The sequence below is a fragment of the Solenopsis invicta genome, chromosome 16, assembly GCF_016802725.1.
Source record: "Solenopsis invicta isolate M01_SB chromosome 16, UNIL_Sinv_3.0, whole genome shotgun sequence".
NCBI classification, from domain to species: Eukaryota; Metazoa; Arthropoda; class Insecta; order Hymenoptera; family Formicidae; genus Solenopsis; species Solenopsis invicta.
In genome coordinates, this window is record NC_052679.1 from 22,375,523 (window position 1) to 22,392,880 (window position 17,358).

At 38.1% G+C, this 17,358-nt stretch overlaps 3 protein-coding genes across 4 annotated transcripts in view; 2 read left to right on the forward strand and 1 right to left on the reverse strand.

Annotated features, from left to right (window-relative positions):
* The first annotated feature begins 5,289 nt into the window (after positions 1–5,289).
* On the forward strand, positions 5,290–11,363 carry LOC105206620 (upstream activation factor subunit spp27). Its single transcript, XM_011176104.3, has 5 exons — positions 5,290–5,643; positions 7,389–7,479; positions 8,630–8,922; positions 9,030–9,280; positions 9,478–11,363. The coding sequence occupies exons 1-5, from the start codon at positions 5,601–5,603 to the stop codon at positions 9,592–9,594; spliced, it is 795 nt and encodes a 264-aa protein (XP_011174406.1). The 5' UTR covers positions 5,290–5,600; the 3' UTR covers positions 9,595–11,363.
* LOC105206630 (cilia- and flagella-associated protein 206) lies at positions 10,868–15,767 on the reverse strand. The gene is made up of 13 exons (XM_011176112.3): positions 15,403–15,767; positions 15,157–15,319; positions 14,906–15,086; positions 14,453–14,622; positions 13,727–13,955; positions 13,517–13,646; positions 13,055–13,162; positions 12,878–12,980; positions 12,710–12,777; positions 12,425–12,573; positions 12,264–12,362; positions 12,062–12,197; positions 10,868–11,756 (listed from the first exon to the last, which is right to left on the reverse strand). Exons 1-13 carry the CDS (start codon positions 15,493–15,495, stop codon positions 11,529–11,531), a joined length of 1,857 nt encoding a protein of 618 aa, XP_011174414.1. The 5' UTR covers positions 15,496–15,767; the 3' UTR covers positions 10,868–11,528.
* A 792-nt stretch (positions 15,768–16,559) lies between these two features.
* LOC105206612 overlaps positions 16,560–17,358 on the forward strand; it is a 110,876-nt gene continuing 110,077 nt past the window's right edge. For both annotated transcript variants that reach the window (XM_039458981.1, XM_011176097.3), the window contains exon 1: positions 16,560–16,977. In XM_039458981.1, coding sequence (XP_039314915.1) covers positions 16,800–16,977 — 178 coding nt within the window. In that variant the 5' untranslated portion in view covers positions 16,560–16,799. The remainder of the gene's footprint in view (positions 16,978–17,358) is intronic.

Here is a 17,358-nt window from a genome sequence, read left to right on the forward strand (position 1 = left end):
ACGTCGGAAGCCACTCTGGACTTTGCTATCGTACCTTGCTCTATCGTGACGACGCGAGATACATCGGCTACGGTCGCCGGCGATTCAAAAACGTCCAATAAACGCGCGACGTGACGCGCGACCGCCGTCGCTCCGAGATGGGAAAAGTTTCGGAGCGTACACATTGTTTACGCCGCGCGTTACAAGGGCGACGCGGAAATTCCGCGAAATCCGGCAGATTGTGCCGCTCGCGTGCTCCGGTCGTGCACAACGCCGCCGTATACGCATGTACGCACATACATACGTATGTATGTACAAGGGGGAGAGGGGGGGCGGCACGCACACCTCGGCGTTATCATAACCCAGTGACGCCAAATATTGATTTTGACACGTACACGTGACAAGGCGTCGGATACCGGCGTGCTGTGAATGCGTACGCGTGATACACACACATACGCACACGCGTACACAAACATGCGGACGTGTGTACGTATACGCGCGACCGGCACGGTCACATGCAGCGGCGAGAACCGCTCCGACGCACGTCGAATTTAGCCACACACGCATATACGCACACTAATATGCGTTGATCCATCGCGAGCTCTCGAGCTGCCACTCGCACATATACCGGGTGATAAAGGAAACAGCCGATAATGCTGATCGGGGGGAGAGAAAGAGAGAGAGAGGGAGAAGGGTTCGCGAATTTTCGGTCCCGCTGTGTTTGTGCGGAAATGATTTACAACGCGGTAATCGTGCACGCGTATGCAGATAAAATCGACGGTTCAGAACAAGTATGTCGGAACGTCGTCGGCAAGTGTACACATCCAGAGTGTATACATTACGCGATGTTTGCGAATTGTCGCAACGCTCACGACTCGATCAAGTTTTATGCCTCATGAATATTATAGTTGTGTGCATCTATACATAAGCGTTAATCAAATTAGAATAATATAATAATAATTTATTATAATCGCGATCTTTTCTTTCGTGAATGATTAACATTGTGCCATTATGACAGCGTGCCACCTTTGAACGTATCGCCTTCGAGTGGAACGGCAAACTAATTAATTCGATTAGCAGTTAGCATTATCAAGCTCATAGTTGTGTAACAACGTGTTGCTCGAGAATTTATCATAATTCTGTATCTATATTTGTTGCCGCGTAGTATTAAACGCACGCTCGAGGTTCACGCGGGCACGCATTGACGAAGCAAATTAACGTTAAAGCTCCTAATAATATCATCACGTCACGTTCCGATCTGCAATAACGTTGCTCGTCTGAGAGAAAGAGAGAGAGAGAAAGAGAGAGCATCGATTGCTTGGCGAATAATCTTAGAAGAATGTGTGTTGCATCTCAAAATATATACATCCCAAAACTTTTAAACTTTCGCGAATTGTTCTATTACGTTTAAGTATCTGTGTAAAATTTAAGCATAATTCTCTTTTTTAAAAGCTATTCTTGATTTTTTTTCTGCTCTTAAGTTTTATATGACATTGCATTACATTGAGAAAAAAATTGTAATAATTGATGACATTTTTCAACTTGGTTAAATTTTTTCAATTCAAGTAATTTATGTATTTAAGTTAAATATATAAATGCTGCAATTTAATCAAGTTGATAAATTTAGTCAACGATCAATTTGGTCAAATTAACAATTTTTTTCTCAGTGTACTAATTACTTGCAAATTTGATGAGGAAATAATGGAGGAATTATGAATTTAATCAAATTTTTTACATAAAGGAAAGTGGCCAAGATACTAGCATGTCCCTCCTAAAAACATTCCCAAATAAGACGTATTTATATTTTTAAAGTTTTATTTTTAGCTTTTGTTTAAGAAATACTATTTAAGAATGAAATGGGATGCTAGTTTTGGCGACTTTTCTCTACACTGACAAAACTCTAATAAATATTAGTGTAAAAATTCATTTGGATTCATTTACTCGTTTAAAAGTTATTTATCAAAAACAAAATAAAGTAGTTTTTGCTGTGTAAACCATCGCAAGTTAAATTTTCTTTTTCACAACTGATTTCAAGGCTAAATTCAAATATTCACGATCAAAATTGTTATTGATTAGAAAAAAAAAGAGTAAACTTAACAAACCTGTAGTTTTTTTAATTTCGATAAGCTGGTATTGCAGAGCCAAAACATCCTTAACCTCGCGTTTTTTTTCGTTCGGACATTGCGCAGTCAAACGCAAGTTATGGCTCGACAAATAACGTAATGTTCAGAAAAAAGATGTCAGTTTTACTTGATATAATGAATATTAAAGTTAACATTTAGACGAATGGCAAATGAATACTGATGCAAAAGCGCGACGGTTGTTTTACATCCGTTACCGTTACGATGTCGTCAAAAAGACAGCGTCGTTCCTTAAACCGAATATTTGAATCGAAATATCGCATCACTTACGAAGTCGTTGACGCCTGCATTTCGGGTCGATGTTTTCACAATTGGTTAGTACGACTGTACTATGCACGATGTAAAAGGAGGTCATGGTACAACACCAAATAGCAATAATAATACAAGAACTATAAGTCCCCCCCGTTTCGCCATCCAATATTCTAAAACCTGAAGTGCGAAACTGCGGTGCGCGCACGCTAGTGCCACCTGGCGGCGAGGTGGAGAGTGCCGCGGCGGCGAAACTGCAGATTTCTGCGAGATCGACGAGCACCGGTAACTTATCCTATCTTGAATCAATAACGACTGCAACAAACTCGCTAAAAGAGATTCGCAATTACCATCAACGCCAACACGACCTACGAAACAAATTTTTCGTCGATATAATATCAATATACAGTTTCGTCGAATGGACGATTGAATATGCAGAGAAGAATGTTAGCATTGATCGAAGATATCGTATTGGAAGCAATTGTATTCCCAAGAAGCAGAAGGAAAGTTTCTACAACTTCATGAAATATTTATATAAAATTCTTATATTAATATTCGATAAATATTGCAATTCGATAAACAATTGGAAATTCTGGCTTTTGATTTAGAATTTATAATAATTGTTGTAATAATTATATTTATTTACTCATTTCTAAAATATTTGTCATTATTGCACTGTTAAAATATGCCAATCTTATTGATTATAATCAGGGTTGGGTAAGATTACTCATAACAATTATAATATCAAACACAAATATAATATTTTATTTGTAAATTACGTTTATAACAAATAACGAAGAAATGTTGTTTTTATGTGGAAATGCTTTCTTTCTAATTTTTTTTTTACATAGAAAAATTTTTAACCTAACCTATAAAAAAAAGTTAATAATTGTGTTTCAAAAATAACTAATTAAAAAATGAATATTTATAACTAAATGAATATTTATAACTAGTTAAACTAAAAGTTAACTTTTTAACTTTATTTTTTAACTTTTAAGTTACTACACAACTCTGATTGTAATAAATATAAATTGCAATTTAATAGTAAATATATATATTTATGATTCAATGACGTATAGACCCGCATATCATTATATAATTCGCTTGAAATTATACAAAAAGATTTTTATACAAGTTTTCTATTTTTAGATTAATAAAAAATGTCTGAGATATACCGTCTTGATCAGCTTGATCAGCTTTTTAATAATAATATGTTAAACGAATGCAACATTAACTACATTTACGTTTACCGCTGCTTGCCGCCACCTGCTGACTGGCCCAACAAGTTTCGCTCACTGGTTTCACCTGTTACGTGAACATAATACTTGGCGTCGCTAACAGATGGTACGACATGCTTCAAAACAGTGCGAAAATGTCAATAACTTGGAGACAAATCAGCAACTAAAAACATTATCTTGTATTTCGTTTCAAAGAGCAGTATGATCGTACGTAGCATGAAACGCAATTAAATTTCGCGTTAAAATTTCTCGACTGTTCGGTCGGGCGGCCTGGCGAGCGAAAGTGTACTCGTTTCCACAGGCGACGTTAACGACCGCCCCGGACAACCGGAAATGACGTAGGAATTGAGAGGGAAAGTAATATTTTCGGAGGGAAAATACGTAATCGCGGCAAGTCAGGACCATTCCGCTGAAACTGTCGCAAGCCGATCGAGCATACGCAACTCGTCGCATACGTTTGAAGTATCCGATATCGCATCTTCGCAACCGCCATGGCTGTGGAATATGCCGCGTGGCCAGATGAGTTCGCGAAGATCGCCGCGGCCATGCTGAAATATTCAAACGACCATGGTATTTACGTTGGGCTACGTCGTCGATGAATATAACGGCTGAAGGGGCCGCGACGGAGACCCGCCTTTATTTCCCGCGACACGAGTTACATGGCAAATTTACGACGCGGCATTCGGTCGGGACGCACACGACTCCTAAGTGGATGCGCCGAGTGCGGTACAGTCCGCGGCGAGAGTAACGTCGACACGCTCGATGGACAGACGGCAGAGACCGTTTAGACGGGAGAATTGGACCTGGCGCTTCATGAGAAACCTCTTCGTCGTGCTAAACTGACACGATTATGTGACGGCAGTATCGCCGTGCGACGTACCGTTTCGACGATATGCGCCGTCAAAGTCAATTTACCGCGGCGGACACATCGATACTTTCGCACGTTACTGTACCGTTAACACGACGAAGGAGCCGTGCGGTCTCCCCGCTACCGTCGCGGCCCGTTAAAATATCGCGCCGATTGGTCGCGATTACGCTCAAAGGTCGACTTTTTGCGGCACGCGGGATTTTGGAATACGCGGATAGATGTTAACGAATTAAAAATTCCGTCGCACAACGACGGAGCGTACGGCATCGTTTCCCTTCTCGAGATGATTCGTTAAACATTGCGAACGGTCACGATCGTTCGATAAATACCTGTGAGGAATTAATTAAAGCAAATCGACATAAGTGACATTTGAAAAAACATTCGTGCCGACGAGAGAAACGGCACGCCGCGTCTGTTTCACTCCGTCACGTCGATTATCTCTGTCACATCGAGATATTTGTCCGTGTTTCTTTTTTCCTTTTTAATTATTTCCCCCCGGAACACACGGACCGATTGTCATGTGACGCGACTACAGAGCACGACGCTACGAAACTCAGAGTATGCTTGTACAGTCAGCGACAAAAGGCTCGCGCGGCTCGTGCCGCGAGAACGCGTATCGGGTCGGTTAAATCGCAATATTGCGCCTGGGGCGTCATGAGAAACTTGTAGAGAAAAAAAAATTGGCCCAATTTGGTGTATATAGTATCCGCGTTTGAGGCCGCGTTACAACGTTATCGCACGTAGAAGGTGCCTTTTTCCCGAGCATCCGCCGCGCGCAGACTGTACCGTGGACGCCACCGGCGGCCACGAGCGGCCGCTTCACGTACAGTCAGGTCCGAAAGTGCAGCCGTTGTGCGGCGAGGAATCACCGAATTGGCACACTCCGATCGCCGAATTACGCGTGGGGCGTCATGAGAAACTTGTCGGGCGTAAAAAACTAACACGATTTGGTGTATATAGTATTCGTCTTAGTGCGATCGTTGTCGAGTTATTCGCGTTCACAGCGGCGGATCGCGAGCGCGTATCGGAACACTGTCGGCACAGACTGTACCAACGGACGCTACGGGAGTCCGTAGCCGGTGTAGGCTCAGTTGGCAGCAGCACGCACACCGAGTAGCATCTACCATGGCTGATATCTCGAAGGAAGAACTACGCAAGGAGATCACCGGTAAGTGGCGATATCACGCGATGTAGGCAATTACGGGGCCGAATTTGTGCGGAATCGAGTCACGCTCGGGCGTGGACGCATGTTGCACGTCGCCGCTGCACCGGGAATATAGGCGAAATCGAAGCCTTTGCTCTTGCGACGTGACGACTTTAGCGCGCACGTATGTGCCCGAGTGGCGTGCCCCACGCCGGCCATTACAACCGGATAGCTCGTCGTATTTCGCCACCTACGTAACGGACTAACGGCGTGGCCGGCCGGCAGGCCGTCGCGTGTAATTCGCTCGCGATTTTTCGACCAGCCATTTCGGTGTCTTGGCGAAAGTCCGGTTTTTTCGTCGTTCGCTATAAAAAGATAGCTTTCTCGTCCCGTCCTTGCGGCGGGCCGTATGACGCGTCTCGAGTGTGTGGTGGCGCGCGCCTATCAGCCTCGCTCTCGTATTCGTGTCTCGTTCCCTCACTCTCGCTCTTTCTATCTCTTTTTCTTTCTTTCTCGCTCTCTCGTACTTCGGCATCGCGTCACGACGGATTTTTACGCCGACAAGGAGATAAAAAGAATACATATATTCCCGTGCGAAGCTCCCTCGAGAAAATATATACGCTTCTTCTCGTCGATCGGAAACGGATCCACGCGCGCGCGTTGCCCCTTTTTTCCCTCCTTCGTGTGCGCCTCTCTTCGGCGTATCGCCGAATGGATCGTCATTGGTTATAACCGGAGACGTTGCCACCCGCCTCCACCGTCGTAGCCGTAGCCGCAGCCACCGCCACCGCCGTCGCCGTTAATATACCGAGATACCCGGCAGTTCGCTATCTCTCCTCGTTCCCTCGCTGCGTCGTAAAGCGCCGTCCCTCGCCATTACAAATCGCCGCTGTCTCGCCCGTGTCGCGGCTTACGAAGCGGCCGGCGGCGGTTGGCGATTAACGAAGCGCGCGCGCCCGCGTATTTTTTTCGCAAACGGTTTTCGGCAAGCGTCGCGGCGAATCGACCGAGAGCGCGAGCGCGCGCGCGCGCGCACATACACGCCGACCGACGACGACGACTCCGTTTCCCTCCGCTTCGCGCGCGCTCGCCGTTTCTCTCCTCCTGTCTCTCTCCTACCTATCTCTCTTCTCGCGGTTTTCGATCGTTTCGGGAATCAATGCGCCGCCCGATCGACCGCGGTACGCGGAGAAAAATCCCTCCGCGTCTCGCTCAATGCGTCGCGACGACGCCTCGTCGCGTACTTACAGATATCTTTTTGTTACAGTCGCGCGCCGCACCGATCGGCGGCGACCGGCACGGCGCGCGCCACGGCGGCCATTTGCGCTCCAACATTCACTAGATCCCCCCCGAGACGCGGGAAACCAAACCGTCCCAGAACTCCTCCGCGTTATACGCGCCACGCGTACTCTACGCAGGCGGCGTACGGCGAGGCGTAACCATCCGCTCTTCCCAATGCGAATAAAATTTAATTTCCACAGATTTTTTACTTATACTTTAAGTCATGATTTTCCTCTCCTCGTTACCTCTTCCCACCAAATAGTAAAATTAGGATAATAAAATTAAAAAGCATTGGATAATAAAAAAAATGCTGTGATGAAAAAAATATTCTACATAAAATAATGTGCGTTATATTTTATGATTATTATTAATAAATTCAAACTATTTAATCACAAAATATATAACTAATACTTGAATATTGTCTTAAATTTTCAATTTTTTAAACGTGTTTTAATTATAATATTTATATGTTTGTTAATTTTGTTTAGCCATCCTCAAGGATGCTGACCTCACTACAATGTCTGCTAAGAAAGTGAGACAACAAATCGAAGAAAAACTCGATGTTGATCTTATAGAAAGGTAAGCAACAAATAAAAAAAATGTGATGTACATGTGAATATGCATGTACAGATGAAATATGAACAACAGAAATATTTTTGCATTTATATTTTGAAATAAGATGTCAGTCAGTATGTATATCGTAATGTAAAATAAAGCTACTATGCTAATTTTGATACCAAGTTGATTCATATTACACAACGTGACAGAATATTTTTCTTCGACGTACGACACATTTACTCACGTTAAAGTTGCAACATCTAAAAGCTATTTTTTATGACTGACTCAATATGTTTTGTTCCTTGTTTTCTTTGATTTTAGGTCATTACAGTTTGAACATAATACTTTTTTACATATTATAATAGAACATTACATCATGTTGGTAATGTGAGTTAACTTTAAGTGTGAGGTGTATTAGTAAAATATTAAATATGTTAACTCTGTACATAAACACATGTGTATGTGTAAGCATTTAGCATAATATAATTTATTTTTGCATATCTTTTTAAACTAACTTGAGATATGTTGCTAAATAGAGAATCGAATCATTCTCTTATCAACCTTGGTTTGATAACTTATATGACATGCTGATCATGTTACTATGACATAGTTTGTCTTTCAGTATAAAATGTATATATTTTATTAATTATACTTTAATGATTATATTATCTCTTGAAGTTTTATAAGATTTATAAATATGAAAATGAATATTTTGATTTTCTTGTTTTTTCTATATTTCTGCTTCATATTTATTGTTATCAATTGATTATATACTGCAAGCTATTTTTTTGTTTCCCAAAATCGATAAACTTTCTTTTGGGCTTATATGATAAACATGTCTCATATATTTGACTGTAAAAACACATTAAATTACATTATTCTTGAATCAAAATTAAAAAATTTAATTAAAAATGGACATATAATAGGCACTTGTGCACTGTCAAGTTGTGCAGAAGAGAGTCTCTCGGTGTCCTAGATGAAAACAGAGGATCTCTGAGTGGGACTGTAGTATAATAGATATAAGTTACCGCCTCGTTCCTCCTCTGACATACGTTTACATCTAGATTATTTGTGTTTTATTCTTAATAATAATTACATTTAAAACATGTGTAATTATTTATATATATAAATCTTTCTAATTTATATCCTAAATTATATTCATCCTTTATAGGAAAAAGGAGGTGGATGATTTAGTCATGGAATGTCTTCAAGAAAAACAGGACGGAGGAAAGAAAAAGAAGAAGGCTGCCAGTGAAGAGTCTGAAGATGGTGAGGAGGAGGAAGAAGAAGGCTCTGAAGAGGAGGAGGAAGAAGAAGAAAAAAAACCAGCTAAGCGAAATCCCGCTAAGAAGACTCCTAATAAACGCAAGAAGGGATCTTCCGATGATGAGGAAAGCGCTAGTGATGATGATGCTAGTGACGAAGAATACAGTCCAAAGAAACCTAAAGTTGCACCTAAAAAAAGTATGATATTTATTTTTAATAATAATTATTTATGACATTTGTTTTATTTTCCATCAAGAAATTTTATTAAAAATTGTTCATGGAATGTGTTAATATTTTTGTCGTAGATAAACCTGGAAAGAAGGGAAAGAAGAAGGGCAGTGACAGTGACAGTGACGAGGACTGGGGTAAAAACAAAAAAGCTCCCGGAAGCGCAGCAAAGAAAAGTGGTGGTGGCGGCGGCAAAGGCAAAGGAGGTGGTTACACACGCGCTCTTACACTGTCTCCAGAACTAGCCGCGGTTGTTGGCGCAGAACAAATGGCTCGGCATGAAGTTGTAAGGAAAATGTGGAGTATCATTAAAGAAAGGAATCTTTATGTAAGTATTGTTTCTAATATTTTCATATTTTCTATATCTCGATACATTTTCTATTTTATATTATATCTTCGAAATTTTATATACATGTATATATAAAATTGTACGTATTTATTGTATATTGCATTTATGTACTTATTGTATATTATTGTATATACTTCACAAAAATAATGTTACCAAGAAAATGACTATTTTTACAGGACCCTAAGAATAAACAGTTTGCAATTTGTGATGAGGAATTAATGAAGATAATCGGCGTAAAGCGTTTCAGAACTTTCGGTATGATGAAATACCTCAAAAATCACTTTATAGATTAAATCATTCTTCAATCCCGATCTCCGACAAGTTATATACATATTATATATATAACATATTCCAGGGTGCGTCTTGTGCACCTCTCATCTTTCTCACACGATACATACATATACATGAAACACAAAGGTATTTCTTGCGACTTAAGACTTTAGACCATGTTTACACCATTCCGACGTATTCTGTCGCCCATTGTAACCACTTTGTCCCATTGGTGACTGCAATATATATTGATGATCCTACAGGCATTGTTATAGGTATGGCTTCCAACAAATTTGTTGGAAATAACAGGTTTGATTTGTTCAGATAATCTTTAACAAATATTTCTAGAATGGCTATATTTGACTTTGGGACAATTGTTACCATGGACGTTCGGATGATTTCGAAATGCGAACGACATAACGATGGCCAATAGTCAATAAGCTGGTTTTAAGTCATCTAATTCAAAATAAATGTTATATCATTTGTATGATCGTCATTAATAACAATATCTTACTCCTAACGCAGTAACATGCTGAGTCATTATAATGGCATTATTGAAAGATAAATGAAAAATAAAATTTAAATTTGAAAGTAATTCTTTTCAGATTTGAAAGCTTTAATTTTAATCTGTGACATTTCAATTTGTATTGGCGATATAGTTGCTTTCAATATTCTTCAAGTATTTAAGAAATATTTTTTTTATTTTATTATTGATGTTAATTATCTTTTAACGTGAAAACTTTTCAAGTCAGTACCAGACTATGCACCATATCCTGTTTATAATTTGCTGTTCGCCATTTGTATGAGATTAGTGAGTAATGTGCACAGACGGATTCGCGAAAAGTATGCATGCATTTGTCATTTGTGCTGATTTATCAGCAAAATGATTTTATAAAATCTAAGAGCGTGAATTGTTGCGAATCAATTTGTATTGTTTATATTATGAAGAGATACAATAATCTCTCGTGCCAAGTATATAGAGTTACGCTATACGATCCGCAAATTTTCAAACTGATTTATACGGCGAATGATAAATTTTTGTAATTCTATAAATTATGCATAGTCTGGTACTTATTTTATGATTTTGTCATTTGTTTGTATTGAAAATACAACTTTTTTGTATTGAAAATATTTCTTCTGAAAAATGGATATAATAAAAGACAGGTTTTGCCTCAAAAACGATAAAATTTTAAGCGGACGTTTAAACAAAAATAAAGAGAGAAGCTATGTGGAAATTTAACATCCTGTACCTCTTCTGTATAATAGCTACATTATACACATGCAAATGTAAGCAAAGTTTAATTGTATTATCGTGTAATTACTAATTATTGTCGTAATATAGGTTTCTTGGTGTAAAAATTGAATCTAACGTTTAAGATCTAATGGTAAAACAATATATTCATTGAAAGGTATCTTATAAGCATATTAAATGATTAAAGTCACAGTGCAGCGACCACTGGCTGTTGAAGTGTAGGAAATAAAATAATGGGCTCACGAAGCGGGGTGCGGAATCTTAATCGCGTACATTTGTCCGAGCTTCGACACATGTAAAATTCGTGTATTTTGAATATAAATTAAAGAAATGCTGGCCTAAGTCATGAGAAAAGCCACACGAATGAGATCATGCAATTTATGGTAGCGAAAGCATTACATACATGGGAAATGCTATGCGTATGAAATTTAAGATACACAAACTTGTTTCTCTAAAAAAAGGAAGGACTATTTAACTGTAATGTTCCGTGAAATGTATTTGGAAGTGTCATTAAAAAGTATTGCTTTCATTTTTTTTTAACTGCTTGTGTGTACTTTATTTCAGTTATTTCCCAGCACTTTAACATTTTACAAATGTATGTATATATAATTCATTTAAAATGACTGCTTCACTTTATTTTATGTCAATATTAAGATATTTATGTATAATATATAGGAGTTTACATAATTAGAAATAACATAAATTTTATAAATGTTCAAGCTCATCTTCTAAGAATGATACAACGTGCTGATTGTCATCCCGTCTGCCTCGCAATCCAAATATGAATGTCATTAGTTTCTTAGTGTTCGTATAATTATCTCTTCTGGTTTGAACTTCCTTATCCTGAGGCGGAGCCGCTTGCACGTAAACACCATATCGAAAGTGCGAATTAAATGTCTGTGTGCTGCGTGTAGCACATCTGCTTATGTTTGCCTGAAAAATTATCGCGAAATCAAAGTATTTCTCATCTACAAAACTATGGGAAGATAGAAAATAAATTATGTGCGATACATATACATAATATATATTTCTTATATTCGATTAATATGTGCTTTGTAGTATTGTATACCAGGACTTTACAAATAATTATGCATTAAAATATTAAAAGTTGCAAGTAGATAAAAATATGGAATTCTTAATTCTTATCGTTAGAGAATCAAGATTTTTTTATTTTCCTCATATTTTATCGTTCGACTATTTTTATATCTTATAAGTATATCTGGCAAGATTCGACTTACCAGACGTAATGCTCTACGCTTCAGCTCCCAAACGCTGGAAGTATAATCTTTATCAATGTAGGGCGGAAGTATGTGAATATCTGTTTGAACTTTCTGATCATGACGAACTTTTAACCGCAATCCTTTTTCTGTTAATCTTGAAAAACAAATGTTTTTATATTTCTCGTTTATATAAGACGAGATATGATTATGACTAACTCACTCTTCTTGACTCTGCATTGCTTCGATTTCTTCGTGTAATTGAAACAGATGGATGTATTCCGCATGATTACGAATAAAATTCAACGCATCGTAAATGTACCTATATTAACAGCCGAAGTTAAAGAATACATGAATTATTTTTATTTAACGATAAAGAAATACCTATCGGGATTTTCTCCGAACTTAGCGGCTGCTTCGGGCGATTTAAAGGCATAATGTTTTCCTCTCCATTTTGCCACACCGTTATTGGGATTTCCTGGTATAAGGGCTCCTTTGCCTTTTGCAAATGTCCATGCGCAAAATCCTAGAAACTAATACATTCCTCGGTCCAGCATTATTTCACAATTTATTTGAGTCTTTAAAATATAATCATGTAAATCTTTGAACAAATTTGTTAATTCTCTAATTTCTCCAAATTATAGAAGCATTAGTTGTAAATACAGTTACCTCTAAGTTAATCTTCTCGAAATCTTTAGTAACGTTTGGATAATGTATCAAACATTCTCCACACTCCGCTAAAAACGAGAAAATTATAAATGTTTAAGTGAAATAAGTTTGATGAGTTAAAATTTATTTGCATTTAATATTTATTGTAATTTAAAGAACTGTTAATACTTATTAAATTGCCCATGGAGCGTTCCAATCTTTCAGCATCGGTTAAGATATCCACACCCGCGGCCATATCTTCTAATTTTGTTTGATCGTAAATATTCACAGCCTGTAATAAAAATCATTCTGAACTCTACATGTTTCGAAAGTAGGATTAGATCGATAACGGGAATGCATTAATACCTTATTGCTCAAACTCTGTAATTCCCACAGGAAGTTGTTAATGCTACTCAAAATGATCACCTCATCTTGCAGACCCATCCATATGTCCGCCAGATCAATAAATTGCGGCTGTTAGGCAGAGTGTATATTATTAATCGTAAAACGAATGCATTTATTGAGAACGATACAATGAATTACTAATGAAAATTTAATTATAATTTTTTGGATTTTCAAAAACATTTCGCCACAAAATGTATGCTTGCTAATAGATAACAGATTTTAATAAACGAGTTATTAGCTTTTATACGGAACTATAATATCAGATTTATTTCGATGAAAACAAGTTTCATTGAAATTATTATTATTGTTATTATTATTAAAACAAATTTGCGGGATTCTATAATTTCCAATTTTTGAAAAGGTGAAATTATCAAAGTAATCACGTCAAGCATCAACTAAATATCTTTAAACAGTCGTACTTACGTAGACTTGGGTAGTAGGGATAGCTGTTCTGTATCGAACAGTGTCGTGGAGTTTAAAGAATCGCGCTTGAAGACGTTCCATCAAATTCTTCACCGCCTTTTCGCTACGCTCCACATCACTCAGCAGCTTTCTACAAGATTGTATTAGAAATCTTATGTTGATTGTCGATCATTTCTCTTCCAAAAATATCATTTCTTTTTCGAGAGTTACCTGATGTAGATCTCTTGCTGACGACTAGCCGTTAACATTTCGATGGCCCATTCAATTCTTTCTTCCGCGTTGGATATAGCTTCTTCCGAGCTGTAACACGCAGCATCCGAAGCGTCGATCGCATTTTCCACGACGGCCGTGAACTTGTATATCCTAGTCATTAGAGATTCTAATAGCTCGAGTATAGAATTGCGCATCTTCGTTAGAGCCTCTTGTAGAATACTCGGCACTAAAAGAAATTGTTATCGTCATTTTTGCGACACGAGAAGCGCATAGTTATAACGTCTTTCGTAATCACGCTCGTTTAAAATCATTTGAGTTTAATCCAGAGAAAAATTGTATTTAAATTGAAGTCGTTTCTTTAACTTGGTTTTTTAAGTTGAAATGAAAATAAAAATTTATTTAATTTCAAGAAATGTTATTATAGTCTTTTTAAAAATAAATAAATTATTTGTTCAAATCAATTTGTTTAATTCAAAGAAAGTACTTACAAAAATGTGAGAAATAATTTAGTTGTTCTGGTTTTTAAAAACATATTTCTTTTATTTAAAAAGATTTGCGTTGCACAACCAAATTACTTCTTTAATTCTAATAAAAGGAACAGCCAAAAAATTTTTTCAAATTAAAGAAACTTTCCTTTAACCGTATAACAATGCACACATTTTTTTTGAGTCAAAGAAACCTTTCTCTGTGTGCACTATTAATTAAAAATTATTTTGCTCTTACGATCGTCGATTCCTTCACCACCGCGTTGACAATCTCTATTAAATAAACGAATTCCCGCAACTAGGCACATTATTTCCATCAACTGCTCCTCTTTCTCTCGTTTTGGCAAAGTCACGTAGTGAGCAAGCTCGGAAGCCTGAAAGACACTCTGCAATGCCACCGAAACTTCCCTAATGCAAAATACAATAATATTATATGTTAAATTTTACGTCGGAGATTTTGTGAAAAATTGATTATAACAATTATTAAATTTAATATCCGTAATTTTTGGTTAGAGCAAATTGCAATTTGTGCATGAGAATGTTTCCTTTCATTCGTAATAATGCCACATTTAGCACAAGATAAATTTTCCATGAGATGAAGAATATAGAAATGTGAGATGGAAAAATAAACATTGTTAATTTCGCTTGATTTGATTTGATTCCAAATTCTCATTAGATCGAATATAGTTACCTCAAAATCGATGGGACCGTAGGACTTCCCAGACCGCTTAAAAGTGTTATCACTGCCAATATTTTTTGATACAATTTTTCCGTATCTTTTCCACTTTCCAGTTTGTTAATTTCACAAATGTCAGTGACCAAAGGTCTAGTTTTTTGGTACAGTCGTAACCGATGTCTTTTGACAGTTTCGTCTGAGAGAAAGTGAAATCGTGATAAGTGATTTGTACATATAGAAGTAACATCGAAATTTCACACTTTTACCTCTGTCATGGTAATGCTTAACGAAATATAGCTGATTTTTCAAAATTACAAGACTGGGTCGGCTTTGGTCACATAGCCTCTCCGTTATAACTTGGATTACCTTCGCATTTTCTTCATCGCTCTCTTTTATTTGATACGCTGGATTTAACTGATATAGAGAAAGCTAAAAGTTTTCAAGAACACTACTTGTAAATGCTGCTGAGAATTTTGGTTGCATTTTGATAATGTCATTGGTTATTAAATTACCAAAAATGAAGCCAAATCTTTAGTTATTGATGTCCCTTTCACTTTACACTCGATTACGATCTTTTTTGTCAATTCTTTTCGCACGTTTTCCATTATAAGAAACGAAAAAAACAGTCACTTCCAGCTGATTGAAGAATTTTTACCTGCTACGATCGTGTTCCTAAACAAAACCGTCACCCATAAAGTTTGATCGATACTTACATTGAAACCACCTATCGTTACTGGCTGCATTTGATTTTGCAAACCGGAGGCGTCCGTTTGCCCTTCTCTCTCGAAAATCATCCGGCGATTCATAAATTTACATTTCGGAATTAATCTTAGTGCTTAGATTGATTGAAGGTGACGTAGTTCAATCTTGATACAAAAAAATAGAATTCGATAGAAAAAATCTCATCGTTTTGAATATAGACTTTGGTTCATGAATTTACAAATATGTATCGTTTTTTATCGAAAATTTTTAAAAATTTTTGATAGAAGATGACCGAAAAAGATAAAATCAAAATTCTATTGTTTTGAATAGACTGGTTCGTGAATTCACAAATGTGAATTGTTTTTTATCCTTTTCTATTGAAAATATTTATCAGAAAAGCTCACTCTGGTAAATTTTGTTTTAAATTTATAATGCCGAACGCAGCAACCAATGTTTCAATACTCTTAAATTCTTTAAATATCATTGGTACCAAACAAAAGCAATAAGTAAACAGTTTTACGCAATAAGTATTGACATAAAAACTTCATGCTTAAAATATTCTTTTATCGATTAATATTTTTTACGTGTTTCATAGATTAAGGTATATTAGCGTAAATTTTATCTATTGTTAAAAAATGTACGATTTTATAATATTTTTTTCATAATAAATATTTACAATAAGTCTAGAACGTTACACACAGTTTTATTAAAAATATAAAAATAGAGATACAATATTTAAAAAAAAAATCGAAGACAGTAGTGTCTGAAAATTAAATTTCTTAGAGCTGAGCGTTCCGTATCATCAAACGTATAAATAAAATAATTTCTTCACGGATTAATTACGAAAATAACACGCGGTGTCGAAATCGCGTTTGAATTCCGTGCGTCACGGCGCGCTCGCGATCGTGCGCGCTCGGCCGTCTCCGCCGCGCCGTCGGACTCAGTGGGGAAAGGGCGGCCGACTTCAGAGGTGTCGCAACGGTCTGCGCGTTCGGAGTAATCGGAGTTCGGAGCCAGTCGGGCTGGGTGGTCGGTAACGCGAGTGTGGTGCGTGCGCGCGCAAGTGACAGACGCGAGACAGCCAACGTGCGAAGAGCGTGCGTCGCGTCGTGTCGTGAGGGAGCATCCGTGTTGTTATGATGTTCGCGTGAGTCGCGGTCAACGCGTCCAGGCAGTCAGCCAGTCAGCGGTGTCGAGTCTCAGGAACATGGCGCGCGACTCCCGGCGCGCCGATCCGCAACGCGTCGTCGACAGCGGCGGTGGAGGAGGTGGTGGCGGCGGCGGCGGCGGCGGCAACGGTGCAACGACGAGGTGCAAACTGCTGTTGGTCCTTCTGACGCTGTTGCTGGCGATCATCGTTCCTGCTGCACACGCCGAGAGTCAAGGTGAGTAACCCGTCCCGAATTCTCTGTTCTCGTCGAGTGTCGCATACATTACGTTACGGAGCTTTCGAAATTTTCCTCGCGGCGAGCGCTCGACGCTACCAGCTGATCCCTCGCGTCCGGCTGTTGTTTGTTTTACCGTCTCGTGTATATAACGTGTAATTTGATTTGGCGAACTTTGGAGTAAATAACAAACCGTACGAGAATGTGACGTCGAAATGTTATTGAAGAGAACACACAAATCCGCACTTGTACTTTTTCGTACATTGTTTTCAAGGTCGTTCGATTGGCTCCTGCGCTCTTCATTGTTTTACATCATATGTTTCTCTCTGTTTGTGCCACGTACATACGTGTTTACCAGTACGTGTGAACGAAACTTATTCT

Excerpts from the sequence above, each read along its gene's own strand:
- LOC105206620 (XM_011176104.3), top strand. The coding sequence starts at position 5,601 with ATGGCTGATATCTCGAAGGAAGAACTACGCAAGGAGATCACCG. Across the intron at positions 7,480-8,629 it reads GATGTTGATCTTATAGAAAG|GAAAAAGGAGGTGGATGATT; the intron begins GTAAGCAACAAA and ends CATCCTTTATAG. Across the intron at positions 9,281-9,477 it reads TTAAAGAAAGGAATCTTTAT|GACCCTAAGAATAAACAGTT; the intron begins GTAAGTATTGTT and ends CTATTTTTACAG.
- LOC105206630 (XM_011176112.3), bottom strand. The coding sequence starts at position 15,495 with ATGGAAAACGTGCGAAAAGAATTGACAAAAAAGATCGTAATCGAGTGT. Across the intron at positions 13,647-13,726 it reads CAGCAAGAGATCTACATCAG|AAAGCTGCTGAGTGATGTGG; the intron begins GTAACTCTCGAA and ends ACAATCTTGTAG. Across the intron at positions 12,778-12,877 it reads CTCCATGGGCAATTTAATAA|CGGAGTGTGGAGAATGTTTG; the intron begins GTATTAACAGTT and ends TCTCGTTTTTAG.